Genomic DNA, 26756 nt, shown 5'->3' with positions numbered 1-26756 from the left:
AAAGTCAAGTATTTCTTTGTATATATATATATATATATATATATATATATATATATATATATATATATATATATATATATATATATGTATATATACATATATGAAATATTTGACTTTTGGTGAATTCTAGCTGTAAATATACTCCTCCCCTCTTAACCACGCCCCCAACCACGCCCCCCCTCCGAATTCGGAGGTCTCAAGGTTGGCAAGTATGCAACAGAGAGCCCCCTCAACTGACTGCAGATATTCCACCAGCTCCAATCATGCTTGAAATAAACTGCAACCCCCCACCAAACTGGAAATCAGGAAGGCCATCAAAGCCCTGAGAGCAGGAAAGGCAGAAGGGCCAGATGAGCTACCAGCAGAAGCTCTCAAAGCAGATATCGAAACATCCTCCAGCATGCTTTTCCATCTCATGCAAGCTATCTGGGAGGAAGAAAAAGCCCCATCAGACTGGAGAGATGGCAACATCATAAAGATTCCCAAGAAAGGAGACCTCAGGGAGTGTAAAAACTACAGGGGAATTATGCTCCTCTCAACGCCAGGGAAGGTGCTCAACCACACACTACTAGAAAGGATGCGACAATTGGTCGATGCACAACTGAGGGAAAACCAGGCAGGTTTCAGAAATAGAAGATCTTGTGCTGACCAAATTGCCTCCCTCAGGATTATAATAGAACAATCCATGGAATGGAACTCACTGGTATATATTAATTTCATAGACTTTGAAAAAGCGTTTGACAGTGTCGACCGTGAGACACTGCGGAAGATGATGGCACACTATGGCATCCCACCGAAGCTCATCAACATCATCAAGAGCACCTACCAAGGGATGCGATGTCGTGTCCTACATTACAGATGCCCATCGGAGGCCTTCGAGGTCGTGACTGGGGTGCGGCAAGGATGTCTGCTCTCGCCTTTCCTTTTCCTCCTCTGTATTGACTGGACCATGAACCAAACAACCAAAAACAGCAAAACCGGCATACAGTGGAGCCTTACCGAACAAATGGAGGACCTAGACTTTGCAGACGATCTAGCTCTCCTGGCTCACACTCACCAACAGATGCAGGACAAACCACAAAAACTACAAAGAACTGCTGCATTTCTTGGGCATATGATCAATTCACAAAAAACAAAGGTCACGCGTATTAATAACAAGAACAATACACCAAAAACAATGGATCATAATCAATTAGAGGAGGTAGTCAGTTTTACATACTTGGGGAACATAATCAGTGTAGATGGAAGGGCAGATGAAGATGTCAAATCCAGAATAGGGAAAGCAAGAACATCATTCAACATACTAAACAAAATATGGAGAGCAAAAAACATTTCTCTCAAAACCAAACTGAAAAAATTTAACTCAAATGTCAAATCCATCCTGCTGTACAGATCAGAAACATGGAAAACCACCAATAGCATACTCAATAAACTACAGACATTCGTAAACCGTTGCCTCCGTCGGGTCCTAGGAGTCTACTGGCCAGACACCATCACCAATGCCAACCTGTGGGAACTCACCAAACAAGAACCAGTGGAACTGCAAATCAGGAGAAGGAAGTGGAGCTGGATAGGCCACACACTCAGAAAATCCAATAAATCAATCACCAAACAGGTACTAACATGGAACCCACAGGGAAAAAGAAACAGAGGGAGACCAAGAACAACCTGGAGAAGAAGCACGGAACAGGAGATGAGGGCTGAGGGGCTGTCATGGCAACAACTCGACCGAAGGGCACACGACCGGAATGGATGGAAGGCTTTCGTCGGAGGCCTATGTTCCTCAGGGAATGCTAAGGCCTAAGTAATTAAGTAAGTACATGGCTTTTCCTTTTAACAACACTCAGTAAACGTTTGGGAACTGAGGAGACCAATTTTTTAAGCTTTTCAGGTGGAATTATTTCTCATTCTTGCTTGACGTACACCTTAAGTTGTTCAACAGTCTCAATGTGGTATTTTACGCTTCATATTGCGCAACACATTTTCAATGGGAAACAGGTCTGGACTACAGGCAGGCCAGTCTAGTACCCGCACTCTTTTACTACGAAGCCACGCTGTTGTAACTTGTGTGGAATGTGGCTTGGCATTGTCTTGCTGAAATAAGCAGGGGCGTCCATGAAAAAGACGGTGCTTGAATGGCAACATATGTTGCTCTAAAACCTATATGTACCTTTCAGCATTAATGGTGCCTTCACAGATGTGTAAGATACCCATGCCTTGGGCAGTAATACACCCCCATACCATCACAGATGCTGGCTTTTGAACTTTGTGCCTATAACAGTCCGGATGGTTCTTTTCCTCTTTGGTCCGGAGGACACAACGTCCACAGTTTCCAAAAACAATTTGAAATGTGGACTCCTCAGACCACAGAACACTTTTCCACTTTGCATCAGTCTATCTTAGATGAGCTCGGGCCCAGCGAAGCCGGCGGCGTTTCTGGATGTTGTTGATAAATGGCTTTGGCTTTGCATAGTAGAGTTTTAACTTGCACATAACTGTAGTTACTGACAGTGGTTTTCTGAAGAGTTCTTGAGCCCATGTGGTGATATCCTTTACACACTGATGTCGCTTTTTGATGCAATACAGCTTGAGGGATCGAAGGTCATGGGCATTCAATGTTACGTGCAGTGATTTCTCCAGATTGTCTGAAACTTTTGATGATATTACAGACCTTAGATAGTGAAATCCCTAAATTCCTTGTAATAGCTCGTTGAGATATGTTGTTCTTAAACCATTCGACAATTTGCTCACGCATTTGTTCACAAAGTGGTGACTCTCGCCCCATCCTTGTTTGTGAATGACTGAGCATTTCATGGAAGCTGCTTTTATACCCAATCATGGCACCCACCTGTTCCCAATGAGCCTGTTCACCTGTGGGATGTTCCAAGTAAGTGTTTTATGAGCATTCCTCAACTTTTTCAGTCTTGTTTGCCACTTGTGCCAGCTGTTTTGAAACATGTTGCATTCATCAAATTCCAAATGAGCTAATTTTTGCAAAAAATAACAAATTTAGCAGGTAAGTATCTTGTCTTTGCAGTCTATTCGATTGAATATAAGTTGAAAAGGATTTACAAATCATTGTATTCTGTTTTTATTTACGATTTACACAACATGGCAACTTCACTGGTTTTGGGTTTTATATATGATGTAAGTATATATGTAATGTAGTAACGGGCACAATTACAATAACATTTCATATTTACGCATTTTGACCAATTCAAGCATGCGTTAATTTAAAAAACGCATCATGTTTGCTTTTTTTTTTATTCATCACTGATTATTACTCACTGCAGACTTCATGGGAGCCAAAAAACATAATAAAACATCACTTACTGTGCAATGACTGCGGTCATTATGATGCAGACTGCTGGGATGTTCATATATTCCCATTTAGATGAAAAATGTCTCATAATCCACACAAAGAAACGGGGCGGGGTACAGGGGGGAACAAGTGCCTTTATGTGTCGTCTTTGCCAGTTTCGGGTCCTAAATGGCTGTCAAAGTGTACCAACTTGCCAGAATACCTACTCGGACGTCTCATGTCCAGGTGAGATGCATGATTTATAATCTACAATAAACTTACAGGGAGCAGGGAAGCGAGGAAGCAGCAGCCCACTCGATGATGTAAACATAGGGACACACGGAAGTTATCACGGCGCTGCTATAAATTGTTCAACTACGTTAGAGCTTATAATAATAATATCATTAATGGTCGGTTAATATTAAAATCCAGAAATTGTTGTCTTGAAGTATTGTTGGCGCTTTTTGAATGGTTATTTATTTGATTTTATGGGCGAAATAGAGGAGCTCCCATTGGCTGCGCTGTAAGCGGACTTGTATTTACAAATTAGAATATATATAGCCCTAGAATACATAGCATACAAAAAAATCCATCGATCATCATGTCTTTCATGATGATTGTGAATGATACGCAAAATTCCAAAAAAAGTGCAGTTCCCTTTTAAGGCACCCCCCTTTTTTTCTCAGCATTTTTCTTTAGGTGAGATCAAAAAAGAACTAAATTACAGATAATGGCAATTTTGTTAATTGTGTGAATTGTTCAAAGTTAGGTTTGCTGCTATCCAGGTGGAATGAACCATTCCCGATTTTTGATAGGGGTTGTGTCACATTCTGCTATTGTAGTTTGTAGCATTACTTCAAGATGCGGAGACATAGTTATTGGGTCAAATAATTAAATTCTTTATTTGACCACAAGAGGAACTACCAAGTAGCAGCATTAGTCAAAAACCATGTGAGTCTCTAAACTTAAAAAATGCACTAGCATGGTGAAATACAAAATAACAGTCTCAAACAGGAAAAAAAGGAGGAAACACAAGGGAACCCTAACCAAAGTCACATGGAAATGGACATATAGGTACTTAGACATTCGATTAAATCAAGCTTATTATTGAAATTTCGTTTGAACATTTATGACGTCTTTTTATTACCTATATCTTTAAAAAAAAATCCTCAAATTTTACAAAAGCCCACCACTGTGCTTGGTACAACAACCATATCTAGGTCTAGTTCAAATTCTAGTGCAAAAGTTATAATAAATAGCTTGTCACCAGCATTTGAACTAGATTAATCTAAGTCAATGAACAAGAACTGATGAAGCCTGCTCGGATGAGAGGCGAAGCGTCTTCTAAGACAAACTGAACAGTCAAGTTGCGATCAATCTAATGCCCTGAGAATGTGTAATTATGTGACTGTTCATACTGTTGTATGTTCAGATGTTTTACAGTACTAGTCTCGTTTTAATCATGCCTTCTAGGGGGAGGCACCATTGCACACACATTTCACCTTAACTAATGAATTGTAAGTGTCGCGTTCAGGACAGGTGAACCGCATCCACTGTTCGTTGGGAAGAGCGAAACATGCTTTCATGTCAGAGTCTTCAGTGACAAGGGAAAAAGTCATCGCTCATATTTGCTTTTTTTTAAAAGACTCGCAAAGTTGCTAAGTTGGCAACACTGATCCTTCCTGCGACGTCTTCTTATTCTCTGGCAGACCGGGAGCGTACGGGGTATGTTAAAAAGCTGTGGTACCATTCACAAACAATCCCGTTATAATGTGTTAATGAGTGAGGGTGTCCCGTCACAAACAAATAAATGAACGTATGGGAAACATTGCACAGTGACTGAAAATGGAAGTTTGCTCTAACCAACCTTGTCAGCAGTGAGCTCTCTAATTTTGATGATCTGAACCCTGAACTTCATGAGCAGAGCTTCGAGGACCATGCACTTGTCCTTCCAGTCCTCCTGACTCATGGTCTCCTCGCCTTCTGCCATACTGCTTGGTCTCTGGAAAACGTATTGACACATTGACAACTGACGTCACACTTAAATTACATTAAAGACATAAATCTATTTTAACAACCACATCCAACATATCAGAGATACTTTTACCCTTTTTGGCATTTATTTACTGAATAAAATGTCATGTAATGGTTTTAGCAAAAAGGGCTTTTGGGGGTTATTTTGCAGTAGCCAGCACCTATTCACTGGTTTAAATGTAACTTACATAATGGGTTGCACTATGTGATGCGCTTTGAGTCACAAAAGAAAAGCGCTATATAAATAGAATCCGGTTCATTTCACTTCACTGAGGTAGAGCCCAGCTGGACCAGTGTGGGCAGTGGGTTTACAGTGTATCAACCCTGGTTTTTCAGCGCTGTCGCTGGAAAACAGATAAAAGAAAACGATGGATGAGAATATTTGGTAGCAGGAATGGAGGCTTTTTCCTCTATGCCAGTGGTTCTCAAATGGGGGTACGCGTACCCCTGGGGGTACTTGAAGGTATGCCAAGGGGTACGTGAGATTTTTTTTAAATATTCTAAAAATAGCAACAATTCAAAAATCCTTTATAAATATATTTATTGACTAATACTTCACAAAATATGAATGTAAGTTCATAAACTGAACATCAAATCAAGTAGGCTATTCCATTCATTACAATGCAACAGTGCAATATTCAGTGTTGACAGCTAGATTTTTTGTGGACATGTTCCATAAATATTGATGTTAAAGATTTCCTTTTTTGTGAAGAAATGTTTAGAATTAAGTTCATGAATCCAGATGGATCTCTATTACAATCCCCAAAGAGGGCAGTTTAAGTTGATGGTTACTTTTATGTGTAGAAATCTTTATTTATAATTGAATCACTTGTTTATTTTTCAACAAGGTTTTTAGTTATTTTTATATCTTTTTTTCCAAATAATTCAAGAAAGACCACTACAAATGAGCAATATTTTGCCCTGTTATACAATTTAATAAATCAGAAACTGATGACATAGTGCTGTATTTTACTTCTTTATCTCTTTTTTTCAACCAAAAATGCTTTGCTCTGATTAGGGGGTACTTGAATTAAAACAAATTTCACAGGGGGTACATCACTGAAAAAAGGTTGAGAACCACTGCTCTATGCAGTAACCTGTCATTACCAGGCTGGCGTCTGAGCAAAGTGACTGAAAACATGTGTGGAGAAAGTCATAAAGTGGCTTCCACAGGCGTATTTCTGTATATTTCTTTGCTGTGGTAAACATTGATGATGGCCAGGAGGAGCACTAGTTCTTGGACGAGACTCTAGGAACGTTCATTCTCTTTACTTGTACTTTTCATAATGACGAACACACTATATATTTACAATGTGCTTATATTTGTCATTTAAGACGAAATAAGGACGTGGATGGCAGATGTGAGGCTGTGTAAACCCTAAGCCATGCTTGTTTTCTTTCTGCATATGCATGGCCCTTTTTATGTCTATTCCGTTTATCTAACTTCCTGTCGGTCAGATTGACAGTATTGAGATTCTATTTGAAAACAATTATATGTTTGGGTTTAGACTGGACCAACTATTAATCACAACAATGGGCATTCAAATCCGTAAAAAAATATTTCTCTATTTTTTTGTAAAAAATTTACAAAAATACAATGATATAGCTCGACATTTATAGTTTTTACTTGTTCAGACAACAGTTCACAAGAACTCTACTTTAAATATCCACATACTGGCAAACTGTATAAAAAAACTTTCAATAGCCTACTGTACTAGCTGCTCTATAATACGGCTTGTTGTTACGACACCGGCTGGTACCAATGTTAAACTGAAGTATGCTATCATAAATATATATATATATATATAATTTTTTTTACTGAGAAGCCAAACATTACAATCACAAAATCCATTTTTTTTAAATCCAATACAACTGTGTAGTCATTCATGTCAAGACATTTGAACAGTTTGCAGACTTACCTAATGGAAATATGATAGAACGCCACTTCGCGACATGTCAACGCCAGCTTCAATAAACTTTAAATATTCCCGTTTAACAATTTCAACTTAAAAAGACAACATATTTGTCCACTTTCCGAAAAGTTTTAGGCAAACGTTGGGAATGGGTTGGCGAGTCTGTGTGGTTTTGTCAAACACATCCAATCACAACTGTAATGGGCGTGTCACTGTGTGGGGGAAATTCGACGTCTGCTTGATTGACGTAGAATCTCCTCCAATAAGAAAGATGAGCGCTACTCCAAGACAGGGCCCACTTTTATTTATTTTTTTAAACAAAGTGTTTACCTGTTGACTGAGCTACGGTTAATATTAAGTGAAGCTAAATATTAGAAATCCTTGAATAGAGTCAACAAAGTGCCGTTAATTTAACGCCTCTGTGAAAGCGGAAGTTGTTGCTGGTACGTATTCAACTCGCATAATAGACCCATTGTAGTAAAGTATGCTTGGATATAAACATGGGGTTAAAACCGTTGCATGGCAATTTGATAATAATTTAATTCACAGGATTAGTTATTTTCAACAAATGACATTTTGTTTTGTTACACAGTACATTATCTGCCACATGTGCAAAAATACTTGTATCTGGCCAATTTAAGCTACAAAGCTTAAACGTGTAAATTAATGTAGGCAAATGGAAAATATAAAAGATAGAAAATGAACGATGAATAAACGAATAACTGACTTGAATGAATGAATGAATGAATTCATGCATAACACGTTAGTTTAACTCTGAAAAGGCATCCGCCGGAAGTTATGAAAAGTGACGTCGTGCGGAAGCTGTAGTGCCTTTTGCTAACACACGCCGTACTGAGGTGAATATGGATTACTTTTCCACAAATATGCCTAATTTTTGATCTGGAGACATTTGAAGCCTTTATAATCGTGTCTAAACATGGATGTCTATATGTATTTTGCCGCTTGATATTTTACGGAGACTTATTAGGCAGCAGCCAAGCTGACATAAATATAGACGAAAACGTAGAGGTGTATTGTTGAGCATGAAAACATTTATTTATTTATTTTACCTGTGTTTGTTCGGTGGTTTCTTTCAGTGTGTCTTTGCAGGGTTGCCGACTTGAATTGAATGAATTGAGTAACGGTTTGTTTCAAAGTATCCTGTGTATGCTGCTCCTGTGTCATGGTGGTGAAAAAGAAGACACCCAAAGTGGAGGCTTTGGTTTTGGAGAAAGAGAAATTGCAGCAGTTGTTAGGTACTGTGGTCAATGAAGATTATCGATAACACAAATGGCATGTGTGTAACCATATATATTGTCTCAATAATAATACTGAGCAGTGAATTCTTGCTTCCTCCAGCATCTCTATCAGTGGATGAAGGGCAAGATGGAGTGAGACAGCTTGCCAACACTCTGCAGTCTTGTTTGAAGCTGAAAGAACCAGTGCTGCAGATCCAGCTGGTCAAAAGGGTACTGTGCATTGTCAACATGCTCAGAAAATCCTTGTTGAATGTATATGGAGTTAAAGGATTGTAATGTGTGCATTCTTATGACCATTAGGCTGGTTCACAGCTGGAGGCGCTCAGTGAAGAGCAAACCGATGGAGCGCTTTTAGGAGCTTGCCTGCACACATTGGCATTGGTCTACACTTCCCTGCAGGCCAAGAACCCTTTGCGAAGAGCTGCTGCTAGGTAAATGACTGCATTTCTCAAATATAGGACTGAGAACAACATTTAATGTGGAAATTTGTTTGGGTCAACGCATTCCAAAGCTAATGTTTGCCTGTGTTCACCTGTGCTTAGTGCCCTGAGTTCAGTACCAGCCTGGCTTGAGGAGCAAACTGTGGCTTGTCTGTCCGTGTGCATGTCAGACTGTTTGTCTGACACAAATCCAGAACAGTACTCTCATGTTGTGGACACCATTGCTGGCTGCATGGACTGCTTCGCACTGGGTAAGCTATGGCCTGTTGATCGGATATTACTAGGGATGTTCCGATCAAGGTTTTATGCTGCCGATTCCAATAACGATCATCCATGAGTGAGATGGGCCGATATCAATACCGATCACTTGTATTAACTGTACATTTTAAAATGTATTTATGGTGAGTGCTATCGACAGTGTAACCATATTAAAGCTAAAGTACCAATGATTGTCACACACACTAGGTGTGGCGAAATTGTTCTCTGCATTTGACCCATCACCCTTGATCACCCCCTGGGAGGTGAGGGGAGCAGTGAGCAGCAGCGGTGGCCGCGCCCGGGAATAATTTTGGGTGATTTAACCCCCAATTCCAACCCTTGATGCTGAGTGCCAAGTAGGAAGGTAATGGGTCCCATTTTTATAGTCTTTGGTATGACTCGGCCGGGGTTTGAACTCAACACAATATTAAAACTAGTTCCTTATTCTCTTGTATTAAATACAATTGTTTGAACAAAACAAGGTCAATTAGTACACAATAACTAAACAAAAGCAAAAATTACTGTCTGCTACTCATTTTAACCTGTTGGTTTTTAACCTCAAAGTTCTCCGGTAAAAATGAAAATGAAAAATATCGATCCGATCACTTTAGTATCCATCATCCTAAATATTGACACCACCAATTCATGGATCGACCTGATCCACCCTCTTATTGTACCTGTCGTGTACTGACTGTGACATTGCTGACACACCAACAGTTTTTGTTATATTATCTTACCTCTAGACTATTAATCTACTTGTTAGTTTCCTGTTAAAAACTGCTTACTTTCTGCTGTAACGTGGTTCCATCTACGCTTCTTAAACTGTGCTAAGCACGTATTTCCTGGTGTTGTTTCTAGCTAGGGTAGCCTAGCTATTAGCATGCCTTTTGCTGGCTTTCTCTTATTGTATAACATACTTAGCCTTGTCCTCCAGTAATACTAATATGCGATAATGATACTTAAGATACTAAGAAATGCAGTTTCCATCCATTTTCTACCGCTTGTCCCTTTTGGGTCGCGGGGGGTGCTGGAGCCTATCTCAGCTGCATTCGGGCGATAGGCGGGGTACACCCTGGACAAGTCGCCACCTCATCGCAGTTTGTTTGTCGTAATTATTAGTTTAGGGGAGCGCTTCCACACTCTGCATGGAGACAAAATATAATACAGCCGCTTGTCAGCCAAAGAGGATCGAAGGTTTGTAATCCGCAATAGCAGCTCACATACATGTTCACGAAAATCGACTGTTACTAATTGGTGGCTGATCAATCGGCACATCCCTAGAAATTACGGAATATGTCTTCCTGTAATATCTACAATAACTCTATCTCCAGGTGAAAGATGCATCAATAAATTGCTCCCAGAAGGTTTGTTTTTTTTAATTTATTTAATTTATATTGAAAAATATATTCCATTGACTTTTTTTTCTCTCCTATATAGTGTTGCAGTTTCTTTATGAAAGATTAAGTGAATACCTTCATCAGAACAGGTATAAAATATCTGCATTCAGAATATTTTTTCGTTTTACTTATACAACATCTTAATTCACAAAGTGTTATACATTAAGAGTCAATGTATCTTTCTTTTGAGGCTGTACTTTCAGTGTACTTTGCCAGAAGCTGGGCAATGTTGAAGTTTAACTTTGTCTCTGTCGCCCCCTGCTGTTTATATAGTGGTCTCCGAGGCCGACACATTGCTCAAGCCCAGCTGATGCACTCCTGTTTAATGGCAGTGAAAACATCAATGCAGGTCATTCAGAAATGTCAAGGGTCTATTAGTTCTGTCCTGAACACCCACCAGACTCTGGTGGACACACTGAGCAACATGCTGGCCTGCTACATGCATATCATCACTGATGGTAAGAAACAGGTCAAAACTTTAGGACTGATGTAGAAATGTACTTATCAAATTAGTTCAGCATGACTGCATAAACCAAAGCAAAGATCAATGAAAGCATGGTTGAGTTACTTTGGGTTTGAACAATTTGAGAGCATTTACCTCAACCCCATAAAACACCTGCATATTGTGGGCGTGACTTTCTCGAGTGTGGAAGCGAACATAACTTAGCCCATTTACATCCTGAGAGCACATCACCATTCATGTCTGAATACTTTTGTTCATATAGCAATCAGTGCATTTTAACGTTGTAGGAAAGTTATTCCACTCAATTTTACTTTAGAGGCTTGTAAACTAAAACATGCAAGATGTTGTAACACAGTGATTCTCAAACTGTGGTACACGGGCTTCTTCTAATGGTATGCCAAAGTGTAATGACGCTACTCGAGCTGTTATCAAAGGTTAATCAGCCTTCAATAGAAGTCGTTACAATCCGACTACTGTAGGCCGTAGTCAAACGCTATAGTAAACAATTAAGACACAAACAGAACAGTCTTACTCTGTAATTTCTTTCACTCAATGCTCGTGGAAACCAAATGTTCTCTACATTCTTCGCTTACGTCCGGCCTTTCCCAGACTTCTAGGCTCGCCAATCAACACCTCTTTTGATTTTTTTCAAGTACATTAATTTGTTTTACTTAACATTTAAGTACAGTGCAGTTTTATTTAACTGTTAGGTGAATATTAATTTAATCTTTAAAAACTGTACTTTTGATATTTGAGTACACTGTTTATTTCACTTGTATGTGCCATTTTATTAGACTCAATACTTGAGTACAGTGTTTTATTTTCCTATATTCTAAACAGTGTTATTGTTCAAACTGTGTGTAAAGTTACAGTGGCCAAAAATGATAAATATACTTGTTAAAGAAAACATATGCCTTGTTTTTAATGAATACTTAGACCAACTACGCTACTGCATTTTAATGTTGGTCATTATGGTGGTTTGAGAACCACTGTAGTAACCCATTAACAACTCTTTTCTTCCTCGTTTTCTCATTTCTGCACGCAGAGGAGTTTGTACAGGCTGTTCAAAGTACAGCTGCAATGGCCATAGTCTTATTAATCCGATCTGTGATGGGCTCTGGAGATGAAGTTGCAACTGTGGTGAGTTAAGTCTTCAAATGGCTACTTATCTTCCTAACAAATCATGTACAGAATAAATACAGTCAATCCCTGCATATGCACAATTGTTTATTTTTATAAAATTTTTACATGTTGTGCAATATTAAGGCTGTTTCATTTGCCAGGCTTCCTACCATGCCTTGCGGGTTATACTGCAAATTAGGGCTGCACGATTTCGAGAAAAAAATCTAATTGCAATTTTTCTCTCCAAAATTAGGATTACAATTCGATTTGTAATTGTTATATTTTATACTTAAGAAGCATAAAACTGAGAAAGTATCGAGTTATGGAAGACATGTTACTTTGAAATTGTTAATCAACATATTTTGGTCTTTAAGGTGCCACACTTTAATAAAACAATATGCAGTAATTTACTTTCAAAAATATTTAGCTTTCTACAGACAGACTCAGAGCTTTTGTTTACATCATGCTCTTAAACTGAAGAACCATTTCCATTTATCCATTTTCTACCGCTTGTCTCTTTCGGGGTCGTGGGGGGTGCTGGAGCCTATCTCAGCTGCATTCGGGCAGAAGGCGGGGTACACCCTGGACAAGTCTCCACCTCATCACAGGGCCAACACAGATAGGCCGACAACATTCACACTCACATTCACACTATAGGGCCAATTTAGTGTTGCCAATCAACCTATCACGGTTGAGTCACAGGGGTAACTTGCAAACTCCACACAGAAAGATCCCGAGCCCGGGATTGAACTCAGGACCTTTGTATTTTGAGGCACATGCACTAACCTCTGTCCACCGTGCTGCCCTACTGCAACTGAAAAACCAATCGATAAAAACTAAACAGTGTTTATAATGTAATGTAATAATAAAAATTAAAGCTGCGAGCAGCGATGAACGGTCCCTCGCCCCCCTTGCACTGCGGGATTCATAATGTGTGTGTGTGTGTGTGTGTGTGTGTGTGTGTGTGTGTGTGTGTGTGTGTAAAGCTGACGCACTGCTCTCCGCCCGCCAACAAGACAAAGATTGTTAATGACTGAAAAGACAGCTCACTGCGTTCAGTTATTTCTATTGTTAAATAAACATGCTCAGCTGCGATGCACAGAGGGAGACACCATTCTCCCTGTTTGAAGCAAGAGACGAACAAACGCGAAGCTTGACAATTCTGATTGGCCAACATGTCTGTCACTCAAATAGGTGACGGCGGGAAAAAAAAAAGAATACAGCCTCTAGAGGTTACAAAATCGCACTAATTAAAATCTGGATGTCGATTTAATGTTGATTAATCGTGCAGCCCGTCTGCAAATTAGATAGTATGGATTTGCATCTATATTCCTGTGTGATAATTTCAATACCTGTATAGTCTGTGTGCTGAAAAACACAAGCAAATGCATTGTACTGCAAAAGGGCGCACTTCTTCAGGCATGTTGATGTTCTGAAAGAAACACAATAGATTTAGCCTAAACTTCATGACTAGTACAAATTAGGGATGTCCCGATCCGATATTTGGATCGGATCGGCCGCCGATATTTGCAAAAAAATGCGTATCGGCAAGGCATGGGAAAATGCCGATCCAGATCCAGTTAAAAAAAAAACTCCGGTCCGTGTTTTCCAACGCACCTATTTAAATAATACATTCCACTTTTCTGCTGTTCCCTAATTTCCGTTCCGCATTTTCCAGCACACCTTCAACACATCCACAGGTCTGTGGATTCTCACGCAGTTGCTTTTAGCTGCTGGCAGTACACGACAGGCTCTTCTCACTCTTTCCTGTGTCTCCCTCTCACAGACAGCAAGCGCAACTTCTTACACACGTCACATACTGTCACGTCATACGTCACATACGTATACGCCCTCTCCCAGCAGAGAGGTAGCAGCATGGCTAACGTTAACTGTGATGCTAGCGCAGCCGTGTGACCAACGTTCCCTCTAAGGTGCGCGCCTGTGAATTGCACTGCTCAAGCGTCCTCTGCGCACGGCAAATTTATGCCACGCACAAAATCAAATAAAAAAATAAGCGCATAACAATTTTCGACACACGGACACGACAGAGAAAACAGTTTTCGTCATCATTGTTCAATTATTGTAACGTCTGTCGAGACGCTTATCTCCATTCGGTGCCACACGCCCACACCATCAAAATGCCGAGGCAAAAATTTCCACATCAACACCGTATGAAAAAATTAGTGATTTTTTTAGTTGTGATTTCCTTCTCTGCATGAAAGTTTAAAAGTAGCATATATTAATGCAGTATGAAGAAGAATGTTTTAATGTAGACATGCAAGCCTTGAAAGAAAATTTTGAAAATCAAGACTACATTTCCTGCAAATGGGTGCATTTCTACCCTATATTTATTTATTCTCATATCAAACTCTTTTGGCTGTCTTTTTGACACTTACATCCGGCGCCCCCCTCCACACCCCGGATTATAAATAATGTAAATAATTAAATGAGATTATTTTGTGTGATGACTGTATTATGATGATAGTATATATCTGATAGTATATATCTGTATCATGAATCAATTTAAGTTGACCCCGACTTAAACAAGTTGAAAAACTTATTCGAGTGTTACCATTTAGTGGTCAATTGTACGGAATATGTACTTCTCTGTGCAACCTACTAATAAAAGTCTCAATCAATCAATCAAAACACATAGAATCATCATACTGCTGTGATTATATGCATCAAGTGTTCATTCAAGGCTAAGGCAAAATATCGAGATATATATCGTGTATCGCAACATGGCCTTAAAATATCGCAATATTAAAAAAAGGCCATATCGCCCAGCCCTAGTTCAATGATGCCATTTCTGTTTGTCATGTATAATTTTGTCTATTTTGTGTTTATTCTTGAATAAACAGGTCAGTTTCTTGTTACCAACCATTGTGCATTATTCAAACTCCCCTAATTCAGCTGGCTAGTTGTTATCAAGAGTACTAAAACCCTTTTCAACATGATTCTGACAACTAAGTAGGCTAAATAACTTTAAACTTTAATACGTGCTCGGATAGGCCAGTATCGGTCAGTATCGGTATCGGTCAGTATCGGTATCGGATCGGAAGTGCAAAAACAATATCGGTATCGGATCGGAAGTGTAAAAACCTGGATCGGGACATCCCTAGTACAAATACATATTTTCATTGCTGTCTGAAGTTTTGATTTTCTTTTCTCAATTCATAGGTAAACCCAGAAAACATCAGGGGTTTACTGTAATGATATGTTTAACTCTTTAAAGGAAAACATTGGGCTACTATATTTTTGAACCGTATTACAACTAGGGGTCTCCTTATCCAGTATGGATATTAGAGATTGGCTTTAAGGATCTTGGATCTAAAGGAGCCGTTCCTTCCAAAGAACCGTTTAAAAAACTGGTTAATTTGTTCAATTATTTAAAAAAAATTCTTAACTGTTCTTTTTTTAAATTAAGGGAGCAATCACTTGTAGCAGTTATCAGATAGGATGTGGATCAGAATGATTTTAATGTGTACCAATATTACTCTTTTGGTTGGAATTGTTCTGAAATATTGACTATCATTTTCATTTTGTTGTTTTCTTTGTAAACAGTCCATAAGTTGGTGCCATTTCCCCACTATTACTTTTTAGAATTTTTCTTTACCTAAAAAAAACTTTGTAGCACAAGAACATTATGACAATACAGAAAAAATACACAAATAAGAATAACATGTGTATGTATGTATATAAAAATACAAATAAACTACAATACAAATAAGAACATAATAAACATGTGAATTTCAAAATTGTACTACCCTACCTGTTGTGCGTAAGCTTCACGTACTTTACATAATCACACTAGAACAATGAAATAAAAAAAGTGTATCCAGAGTCCGACTCATTTTCTAGTCTAGTCACCAGTCAAGTAGCATACACCTGCAGTCTAGTCAATTGCAGACACTGCTTCTGCATGTGCATAAGAAACGGCTTCCAAACACACTGCTCGCAACTGCAAATTGGTTTATTATCTTTCACTTAAAAGAGTCGTTGAATAGACACGGTTCGTTTGGGAACGTCACATCTCCAATTGATCTCTGATATTAGTTTGATATCAGCAAAAAACATTTACTGGATTATATCCGCTTTCATCTAAAATCTCTGCTATGAGCTTCCGATACAGGCAATAGAGCAGCAAATTTTCTTGTACAAAGCAGGGCAGCCAGTTAACATCTAACTGTCCTCCAATAAGCACACAAAGGTGGTCTTGTCTTGGATTTTAGTTAAGTCATCTACAAAAGGTATACATTGTAGGCTATTGGCTGATAGGAGCTAGCAGCTACACAACAGCTAAGCACACAAGTGCACACAAGCTAGACATGTAATAAGTGTCCTTAATTGAACAATATTGCTGTAGAAAACACAACATTTGTTAATATAAACAAGTATTAAATAGTTGCATATTACTTACAGAAACGAAGTCTCCAGGGTTGTAATGCATTTAGGGCTGCAATGATTAATCGATTAACTCAATTGGAAAAAAGCTTTGATTCATATTCTGTTGCCCAATTAGTCGTTCAATGAGTGTCACTAATAAAAAGTTATCAAATTCAGACCGCATAGAGTGCCAGGACATAGTTTTCCTCATGGCCGCCCCTGCTCACATAAGAGTAGTGTGGGTGTCGTGTTTTGTGTGGTGGCGAACAGAGGAGTTTTTATTTTTATTTTTAATAATGCACACATGTCAAATGTGCAATTTCAATGATAATGGTGTGCATTTCTTTGAAAAAAAGAATGAAGGTTATGTATTGCAAGCAGAAAATGTGTTGTTTATTTAAACTATTTTCCCTATAGATTCTGTTTTATCCAATTAATCAATTACTCGAACAAATGAAAAAACACTCAAGGCTCCAATATCGATAACAGATGTGAAAATGTTGTTGGGACACCCTTAAATAAGTCTATGAAATAGTTAAGTAAATGAATATCTAACTGTGTATTATTCAAATATTCTTCATTTCAACTAACATATTGTCTTGTGTTCATGTCAGGTGTGCAGTTTGCTGTGTAAGTCGGGGCAAGGCTTGGACTCTGTGCCGCTATGGCTCAAGCAGAGATGTGAGGGCCTGTGTACAGGTGTTCGCCCACCAGGGGTGTCTATGTACCTGTCTCATGGGGCTCTGGCCATGTTGAACTGGAAGGGTGCCCTCCCTGGCCCACAGTGGGAAACACTGCTACTGTTGGTGCCAGACACACTATTGGACCTCGATGCCAGGTAGTATAGTTAATCTTAACCCATAAACGTCTGTAGTTCTAAAGAAGACTAATCTTATCTGAAATATGTCTAAAAATGTATTTCAATATTAACTTTACATTTCAGCATACATATGAACATATATGTAGAGTAGGAGTGATGCTGGGCCGTACAAACTATTTACTTAAGAATCACATGACTACATTTGTTAAGTACTTTGTCTTCTTCCAGGAGCAATATTGTTCCTGAACTATGGTAGGCCTTAAGTAATTGTAAATGTAAAGTTCAATGTAAAAACTATATATTAGAATAAGAGTCATGTTTATTGGCTAAGCATGTTTAACACACACGAATTTAACTTGATAGACTTAACTAGAAGATTGTCATAGACTTGCTAAAAGGAAGTTGCTCTTTGTGTTGCTCATTGTGTTTTAGTGGTGGTGTAATTTTTCCGTTAGCACCGTTGTTGTAGTTTGTAATCCTTCTCATTTATGGAGGATCAGATGTGACAAAATTAAATAAATAAATATAATCCATCTTAAAATAATTACTTAAAGGAGTCATATTATGTTTTTTCCTACATTTAAAACGCGTCTTTTTGGTCTACATAACATGAATGGTGGTGTTTTGGTCCAAATTTTGCATTGATTATGTTTTACAGACCATCTTCTTTTTTTCTTTTTTCTTTTTTTTTTGTACGTACGCTCCCACATACATCCACAAATACAGTACATATCTACACACTAGAGATGCGTGGTTTGCGGGCACAACCGCGGAGTCCGCAAAATTAGATTTTATCCGCGGGTCGGGTCGGGTCGGGCGGTTGAAATAAAAAAAAATTAGATTTTAAATAGATTCAGGCGGGTGGCAGTTAAACCAATTCGGAAATATATATACATAGTTAAATGTTGTTACCCACATACGAAAAACGAGCAGGCACCTGCTGCATATGCCACAACAGAAGAAAAAAAAAAAAAAGAGATGGACTCTTTTACGGAGCGGAGAAGGGACGCCTCGCCGGGGTCCGGGACCGAGGCCCCTTCCCCTGAGAGGGCCCCACCGGGAGCCGTAGCTGAGGCGATCCGCGAGAAGGGCCCGACGCACGTCCAGGGTCACCACCGCGCCCACCGCACGACACCCCGCCTCGTCCGCCTTCGCCGCGGCCGGCGTCACGCGCAGCAGGTAAGCAGCTTACCTGCCCGCCACCCCTGTTGCCGGGGGCGCGTAACAGGGGTCACTCCGCGCGCAGTGCGCTCACGAAAGGGGTGGGGCTCACCCTGGTTGATATAGACAGCAGGACGGTGGCCATGGAAGTCGGAACCCGCTAAGGAGTGTGTAACAACCCACCTGCCGAATCAACTAGCCCTGAAAATGGATGGCGCTGGAGCGTCGGGCCCATACCCGGCCGTCGCCGGCAGCGAGACGCGCTTGGAGGTGCGCTCAGCGCGGCTCCCATATGATTGCGCACTGGTGTGCGTCTGGGTCGTGACAGCGTGGCACGCGAATGTTTGTGCTGCATTGGATCAGTCTCCTTTCTTTAACAGGCAAAAGCTTTATAACCTCACTAATGCCTTGCATCGTCTATATTAGATATATAACAACGGGCGGGTGCGGGCGGGTGCGGTTCTGATCAAATGTTACATCGGGTGGATGGCGGATGGTTGACGACTTTCTGATGCGGTTGCGGATGAAATAATTGCCTATCCGCGCATCTCTACTACACACTCAAAGTTCATAGAATTTGGGGTGTGGTCTCTTGCTGGCTTGGGGGCTGGCTGTTCCCTGCTTCTCCCTTGCCTTGTCCTCTACCGGGTGCGGCTGTCTATGTGTAATGGACCCAAGTGGTAGAATATTAAAATCTAGTAAATTTTGCTTAAAACAAATATAAATATTAAGAACCCAATGCAGTGAGAGCAACCGTCCCAAAATAAGGAAAGATAATTATGCTTGTTCACACTTTAATACAATCCAATTTTACAGCCACGACAGGGTAGTGAGTCAGTGTCCTGGCTCCGCCCACTTCCTGCACACAGAATTAAAACGGAGGCAGGCCACGGGGATAAAATCATTTAAAAACACGGAGACGCTCTCCGGGCTGACGTCACACTTACACACAAGGCAGGGGAACCCTGCCTCTGCTGTAGTTCCGCGTAGAAGTATTGAGTACGCCCACTCTCCTCACCAGTCTCTCGTGGGACCTACGTGGCCGTACTCGTCCCGTCTCGCTCCGCCTCTTGGTTGCTCCCGGGAGTCACTGCAGGTCTCTGGGTCTCGATCGCTCCTGCCCACAGGACCACACAGCCGGCGCACAACGCACGAGCCCGCAAGCCCACAGCCCAAGGCAGTTGAACACCCCCACAGATCCACAATGCACGACACTTACTTCGGAGGCAGAGTTTCCTCTGCCCTTGCGTGTTGTGGGCTTCTTGGGGTTCACTACGGTAGCCTGCGGGGTCTGATGTGTAGTCCTGGGGATTCCTTCCCAGCCTGCGGGCGTCCACCCGGACACTCTTGGCAAAGCCTGTCTATACTCTCCGGTCGCTCCCCTCAAAGCCTGTTGATCCTTCCCTTTTAAACGTGTGCAGTCCTAATGCTCCACAGGTGCGTCTGATCTCAGGTGCCGTTCGATTGGGCACTTTGGTTGTTAGGGGCAACAAACAAAAAGGGGCAACGTCTTAAAATACCAGCAAAGTCCACAAGGAGTAAAAACATGCAATTAAAAATTAAAAATACAATCAAGTTCCACAAAATGTAAAAACATGCAATTAAAATCCAAAACAATAAAAACACTCTAAAACATGCATGGCAACATAAAATAACATTTCCTACTTGTGTCCCATCACATATGGCATGCTGCTGGCCCTTCCGGGCAGCATGATGGACCCAGCTCTGGGGTTCCTGTCGCTAGCTGGCCTGGCTGCGTGGGGCCGGTGGTCCCTTTTGGGTTGGGCTCTCTGGGTGGCTGGGGCAGTAATATAGTGTACATACAAATACACATATATACTCACATACACACACAATTATTCATACATTACATGTATACATACATACTCGCACACATACATAGGTACCTACGCTCTCACATTTTTACACAAATACAGTACATACCTACACACTCAAAGTTCATACATCCACACGCACATTCACTGTAGAAACATACATAACACATACTGTACATATACAAGCACATATGCATACATACAGTCACGCATATAATCACGTTTCATCAAACATATATTAATGTTGTTCCCCAAGGGGAAACTGGGTAACACACGGCCTATAGACAAAGCTTAACCTATTGATACTATAACAATCTACAAGGTTAATACAGTTTGCTTATCTTTCTTCCCCTCCATTTATCTGCTTACTTTTGTATTTCAAGTTATCATTACATATATGTATTGTTGCATTTGAAACAATTGTATTGTTGATAATGGAGGTAATGTTATTATTCATTATCAATAGTGCAACTGGTATTTGTATTGCTCCATTTGTAGTATAATAATGTTCATTGTCATTTCTGTTATTATTATTTACTTCACTAACTGCTACTCTGCTTTCACTTTTACTATCATATTTGTACATATCGTATTTGCTGATGCTGTTTTGTTGTTGTTATTGTTGTGTTTGTTGTTGTTGTTGTCTCTCTGTCTTATCCCCCTCTTGTCCCCGCACTTTCCCCCTCTGTTTTCCTTTTTTTCTCTTATTATCCCCTCTTGCTACGGCCCGGCTGCGCCAAATAATAATATAAATCCATTTAACAAAGTCAAATACAAATAAGGCAACAAGAGAAGTATCGATATGGGCATCTACATCAACAATATGATTTGCCTGAGTAGCTGGACATGATAAGAAAAAAAAAAGACTATCTTCCAGCTCCTTTCTGATTGTCTCATCAGAATGCGCCATTTTGTGGGTAGTCTTATTTACGTGGCGTATTCGTCCTCCAGGCCAAGCCCTCTTTATCTGTGTCCCCACGGCGTCAGCCATGTTGTAGATTTTAGCTCTTCCATATCGAGTCTACTGACAGATACTGACCATGAATTGATTAACGTGGACCCCGACTTACACAAGTTGAAAAACTTATTCGGGTGTTACCATTTAGTGGTCAATTGTACGGAATATATACTGTACTGTACAATCTACTAACAAAAGTCTCAATCAATCAATCAATGAGATATAAGTCAGAGCTACTGGTATGCGCTACTTTTTATTAGCTATTGCAACAGAGAAACATTTTAGCATGCGTTTGCATGTACAAGCCAGTCTGCCTTACAACAAGAGAATAGAGAAGACAAAGACTACAACTTTGGACCACAACTAAATAAAAGTGGCGGACTCGTGCAAAGATTTTTAGGGTAAACCGCTAAAATATATGGAGATATCGGCTGACGTAATTAGGCCAAAAAGTGTCACTAAAGTCTCAAATTCCAAACGGCTCGTTTTATAAACATCTCCACCATGCCTCCATGATTTGAGTTCAAATTTTGGGGACTTTTGGGATTCACAAATACACAAAAACAGGTACCAACAGGTAGGAAAAGTTAGTTTTGCATAATAGGACCACTTAAAATGTGTTATGTATTATAATTGGAAAAAAATACATAAATGTATTATTAAATGTGTCATTAATTTATTTAACGTACAATTACATTTTAATTTAATTTAATGAATTATTTCACAATTTAATTATTTTTTTCACGAATTAAGGACTTATTTATTACTTCATGAACTTCAATGTCACCACTGAATTAGTGTATTTCCATCCATTTGATCTGTCAAACTCACCCCTCAAAATCAGTGAGCGGGACTAACACAAATCTAGTCCAGTGATTGCATTGGTCTTAAGCCTGGAGCTTTGCGAAGTCTTTCAAAGCACGGCAGCTAAGGATAATATAATTTTTACTTTTTCTTTAGTTAGTGGTAGATATTTTAGTACTTGCAGCATATGTGGAAGCAAGACTTGTTGACGGAGAGCATACATCTGTTAAAGAAGAGTAACTTATTAAAGTTATTTTTCTCACTAGATATCGACCAGAACTCCTCCGCTTTCCTGGTCAAAGTTCAATAGACAAATGGAAGTGCCAGGTAACCAATTTAGTTATTAGAATCCTTCCACTGGCTTTGATGGTTGAGTTTGACAGATAACATAAATACATGAAATAAAAAGAACTATACCATTAATAATACATCAAATCCTGAAATAATGAAGTCACTCATTAATTACATGTTTAAATATCTAATTGAATATTAAAATAAGCAAATGATTACATGATTAAATGTACTTTTACAAGAAATTAATTAATGACACACTTGATAGCACATTTACTGTATGTCTTTTATTCCAATTTTAATTTTAACATTATAGTAGTTGTTTAAAGCTTTATTCATTTAATTATGTGCCATATGAAGTTAAGTAGAGGCCCACAAAATATGGGTCTGCGGGTTGCAAATTTGGGACCCCTGCTGTACAATACATATTGTATATTAGGGGCGTTTCCCAAATATTTTAAACAATTTTGGGAAATGTTTTCGTAATTGCACATGTTTGTTTTATTTTGTGTATTCTTCTATCTATAGTATAAAAGAGTCTAGTACCGTGATGGTGGTGGCTCGGGTCCTGACGCTATGGAGCAGTGTTGCCCTGGAGTGCCTGCAAGGAGAGAGGCAGCTCTGTTCCCTCAGCCTTCAGCAGTCACTCAGTGGAGGATCTGATCTACACAAACGCCTCTTGGAGCATATATACTCCCATTGGGAGCATCCTTTAGATGGAGTTCGCCACCAGACACGCTCCCTGTTCCGAAACCTCCTCCTCCTCCATCAGCATACCAATTCGTTCACCTCGGAGTCAACAATGGACAACTATGTCCTTGAGCTCACGCAAAGATTGCTCCAGCTGGAGTGGCATATGAGGGGGAAATATGGAGCTTTAGGGTGCCTTGTTGAGCTCTATGGCGCTGGGCACCTGCTTGAAATCCAGCCACAGCTGCCATCATGTCTCCTGGGTTTGATGGGGGACCAGACTTTGGCTCCCTATGCCAGTGACCTGCTGGAAAGGCTTTTTATCAGCCATAAACAACTACTTGCAGCTGAAGCCTGTAAAAAAAAGACAAGTGCAGAAGACTGGATGGATTGTTGGCACCGGATGTGGGTAACCCCCCTCCTGCAGGTGCTGTGCAGTGCAAGATTGGACCAGACCAGTTACATCTTGGATTATTTTCTGCCCAAATTGCTGCGCTGTAGCCCGTCCAGTCTGACACACATGGTGCAGGCCTTGCAAGACACACCATCCTGCTGCATAGGTAAAACTAAAAAGACACAGACAACCATAAATATTTCTACTGAAACAGAATCAAATAATTATTTCTTACAAATTATATCTTAGTAGCTTGCTTATTAATGTGCCGAACAGTAATTACTGTGCAGCCCCACACTCTTTTTACAGTACGTATTTTTCTGCTCAACAGGTTCATCTAGCAGCAGGGGTGCACTCGGTGCTCTAATGACATGTCTGCGGGCCGCCAGGGCCCAGGGTGTGATGCAGATCCCAGAGGAGGGTGTCTGGGGGGGACTGGTGCCCCTTACCTTGCTTCGACAAGCTTTAATACACAAACATGATCAAGTAAGTTTCTTGTTTCTCTATTAGTACGAGTGGTTAGTGAATATTGTGAATATTCATGTGCAGTGCCTTATGTTCTAGGTGAGGATAGATGCTTTGGGCTTGGTGTGTGAGAGCCACCGTAGTACTGAGGTTCTGACCTCTCAGGAGCTGGACCTCATCCACCACTTCCTGCTTCCTAACCTCAACTGCCAATCACCAGGTGTCAGACAGCAGGCAATTAGTTTGTTCAAGAAGGTCAGTTAATTATGTCATACATTTTTATTTTTAGGGGAGGGTACCGAAACTTCCATAATGGCACCGGTGCTTGCCTAAACGGTAGTAAACATACAAAAACAACTAGCTATCGGAGCTTCATTTAAAGTAATTTAGCTATAGGCCATAATTTTTCAGCTGCACAGAAGATGGTAAGCATCAAGCTAAATGCTGCACATAAACTGTACTGTACTATTGTGTAGGTGGAATAACAATAAGGCAGGATGATGTAAGTCAGCCTTTTATTAATAGAGCAGCTGTAGTTCTTAAAGACGTAACAATCCACACTTTCAACACTGCCAACACTCGTCCTTAAAGGGGAACTGCACTTTTTTTTAAATTTACATATCATTTACAACTAAACACCAACCACAACAACTACTAACCGTTGCAGACTTCATGAGAGACAACAGTGACTGCTTTGGAATAAATGATGATCCAGAACCTTATATTTTTGAGCCTTAATATAAGAAAGATGAGTGATAAGCAGATCCAGTCAGTAGCACTACTGCACTACGAACTTAATAAAACATTCACTTACTCTACAATGCCTCCTCTCAGTGGGATACCGACTGATGGGATGTTATATCTTCCCTGTTAGATGAAGAATGAATCAGAATCCTCAAACATGTATAAAAAAAAAAAAAGTGGTTGCAAACGAGCGTCTTTTTGTCTCTTTCTTGCCATCCACGGGTCTAAGTTGGATGTCAAAGTTGACCAACTTCTCAGTTTATGGCAACAACTTTTTACTATCTAGGTGAAAGGCATGATTTATAATCTAGAATTAACTTTTACCAACCAAGAGGCGATGCAGCAGCTCACCGAGTCAGTATGTCAATATAGCTGTATAAGTTAATTACCTTTTTGTGATCACCGCACCGCCATAGGTAGTTTGTTCCTCTGTGTTAGCGATTATGATAACAATATCGCTAATACTTTGTTAATATTCAGGTCACACGACATTTTCTTGCATAGCACAAAATTCTGTAAAATAAAAAGGGATTTATTTGTTCAAAATTTGTATGCTTTTCTTTTTTTAAGTATTGGTTCAGGCACCGCTTAAGCACCGACACATTTCAAAAGTACATATTTTTTCAGTGGTATTGGCCAATATGTCGACGATACCCATCCTTAGTTGTTTTGTAAGTTAACTTTAGCTGTGACTGACTCACTGCGGTCAGCTTTCATGGACTTTTACCATTCTCTCGACAGATGCTTTGCAGAGTAAAGGACAGTACACAGCTGTTGCAAAAGAAACAGAGCCAAGAGAGAGAGCATGAGCAGAGAGACAAAGATCAGCATACACTATGTCGGTATAAGGTATACAACACACAATACATGTTGCCACTTTACTCAAATGTATATTAATCATTTATGTATTTGTGTGTGATAGGAATTCCTGCGCTGGTTATGCACAAATTTGTTTGAGGTTTTGCTTCCTGGAGCTTCGTTTTCTAAATGCCTGATGTCCCTTCACTTGCTTGGGCAACTGGCTCAGCTATTCACGTTTGACATTGGTATGTGTACACATAATGCTTTGATAGCAGTGTGATTTTAAAGTAGTTCTAAACGTTTTTTGCTGCAATGGAAACAACATGAGCATTCTGATAGTGTCCTTTGCTAAACCTTTCCAAAAAGATGATCACTGGCCTAATTTCTAGGCAGCAAACCTCTCTGGAACACATCCTGCTGTTTTTATGCTTTTCATCAGTGGAAAGCCTCTCCACCCTGATGCCAGTGTGGATCAGTGGCTTGTGCTTTTTCTCATCCATTTATATTTTTACATGATATTACGTTCTGTCTTCTCCTCAGGGCCTGATGGCTTTGCCCTTGGTGAGGTTGTAAACTCTGCATATGCTCAGAATGTCCTCTACTGTGTAGCAAGCAATTTTTTGGAAGTCAAATTGCTGGCTTCAACATTGCTATGGAAACTTCCTCCGTTGGCTGTAGGACTGCAGGTTAATATGCTTTGTATTTTAAAAACTTCTTTATGATATATCCCTGATTTTTTGGGATAGAGAATGTATAGCAAATATATGTCAAATGTAGTAATTTATTGGGTCCCACTTGGGAAATCACAGGAACTAAGTACAATATGGGTTATATATACCGGTACTAATAAAGTACTGCAATACTAATTGATTGAAATAGGTACTATACTGCCTTTGAAAAATACCTGTATCGTTCTTTCATCTAAGTGCCGCTGTGTTGCGGTGACTACAGAGCCGAGGCGCATGATGTTGAGTGCGTCAAAACGCACACACAAAGTGCATACAAGCAATAACATCGTGGTGGGGAAGAATGGCAAAAATCGACAATTCTACTGGTTAATAAAGAGTGTGCGTGAAGCACAATATGGAGGTATTTGGGCTTCAAAACCAACGGTAAAGGTGACACTTTAGGAAGCACCGCGCTTCAAGTGTTGCTTAAAAACACGCCTCGCCAAATGTGGCGATTAGTATTGCCACCTTTGCTTCAAACTTAGGTAAACA

General features: G+C 39.9%; 2 protein-coding genes across 3 annotated transcripts in view; one reads left to right on the top strand and one right to left on the bottom strand.

Moving 5' to 3' along the window:
• The window catches only part of plekhh2 (pleckstrin homology domain containing, family H (with MyTH4 domain) member 2), a 75698-nt gene extending 68302 nt beyond the window's left edge, over positions 1-7396 (bottom strand). The window contains exons 1-2 of the mRNA XM_061963115.2: positions 7255-7396; positions 5169-5303 (exon numbers count right to left, since the gene is read on the bottom strand). Of these exons, the coding sequence (XP_061819099.2) occupies positions 5169-5291 (123 nt within the window). The 5' untranslated portion in view covers positions 5292-5303; positions 7255-7396. The remainder of the gene's footprint in view (positions 1-5168; positions 5304-7254) is intronic.
• Positions 7397-8043: 647 nt separating this feature from the next.
• thada (THADA armadillo repeat containing) overlaps positions 8044-26756 on the top strand; it is a 198071-nt gene continuing 179358 nt past the window's right edge. For both annotated transcript variants that reach the window (XM_061962999.2, XM_061963008.2), the window contains exons 1-16: positions 8044-8105; positions 8346-8504; positions 8608-8717; positions 8808-8938; positions 9050-9198; positions 10537-10569; positions 10643-10691; positions 10876-11060; positions 12111-12205; positions 17188-17411; positions 22971-23692; positions 23858-24012; positions 24091-24246; positions 25477-25584; positions 25658-25781; positions 26077-26222. In XM_061962999.2, coding sequence (XP_061818983.2) covers positions 8432-8504; positions 8608-8717; positions 8808-8938; positions 9050-9198; positions 10537-10569; positions 10643-10691; positions 10876-11060; positions 12111-12205; positions 17188-17411; positions 22971-23692; positions 23858-24012; positions 24091-24246; positions 25477-25584; positions 25658-25781; positions 26077-26222 — 2460 coding nt within the window. In that variant the 5' untranslated portion in view covers positions 8044-8105; positions 8346-8431. The remainder of the gene's footprint in view (positions 8106-8345; positions 8505-8607; positions 8718-8807; positions 8939-9049; positions 9199-10536; positions 10570-10642; positions 10692-10875; positions 11061-12110; positions 12206-17187; positions 17412-22970; positions 23693-23857; positions 24013-24090; positions 24247-25476; positions 25585-25657; positions 25782-26076; positions 26223-26756) is intronic.

Source organism: Nerophis lumbriciformis, linkage group LG02 (genome assembly GCF_033978685.3).
Source record: "Nerophis lumbriciformis linkage group LG02, RoL_Nlum_v2.1, whole genome shotgun sequence".
Lineage (NCBI taxonomy): Eukaryota > Metazoa > Chordata > Actinopteri > Syngnathiformes > Syngnathidae > Nerophis > Nerophis lumbriciformis.
This window is presented reverse-complemented; position numbering and strand designations above follow the sequence as displayed.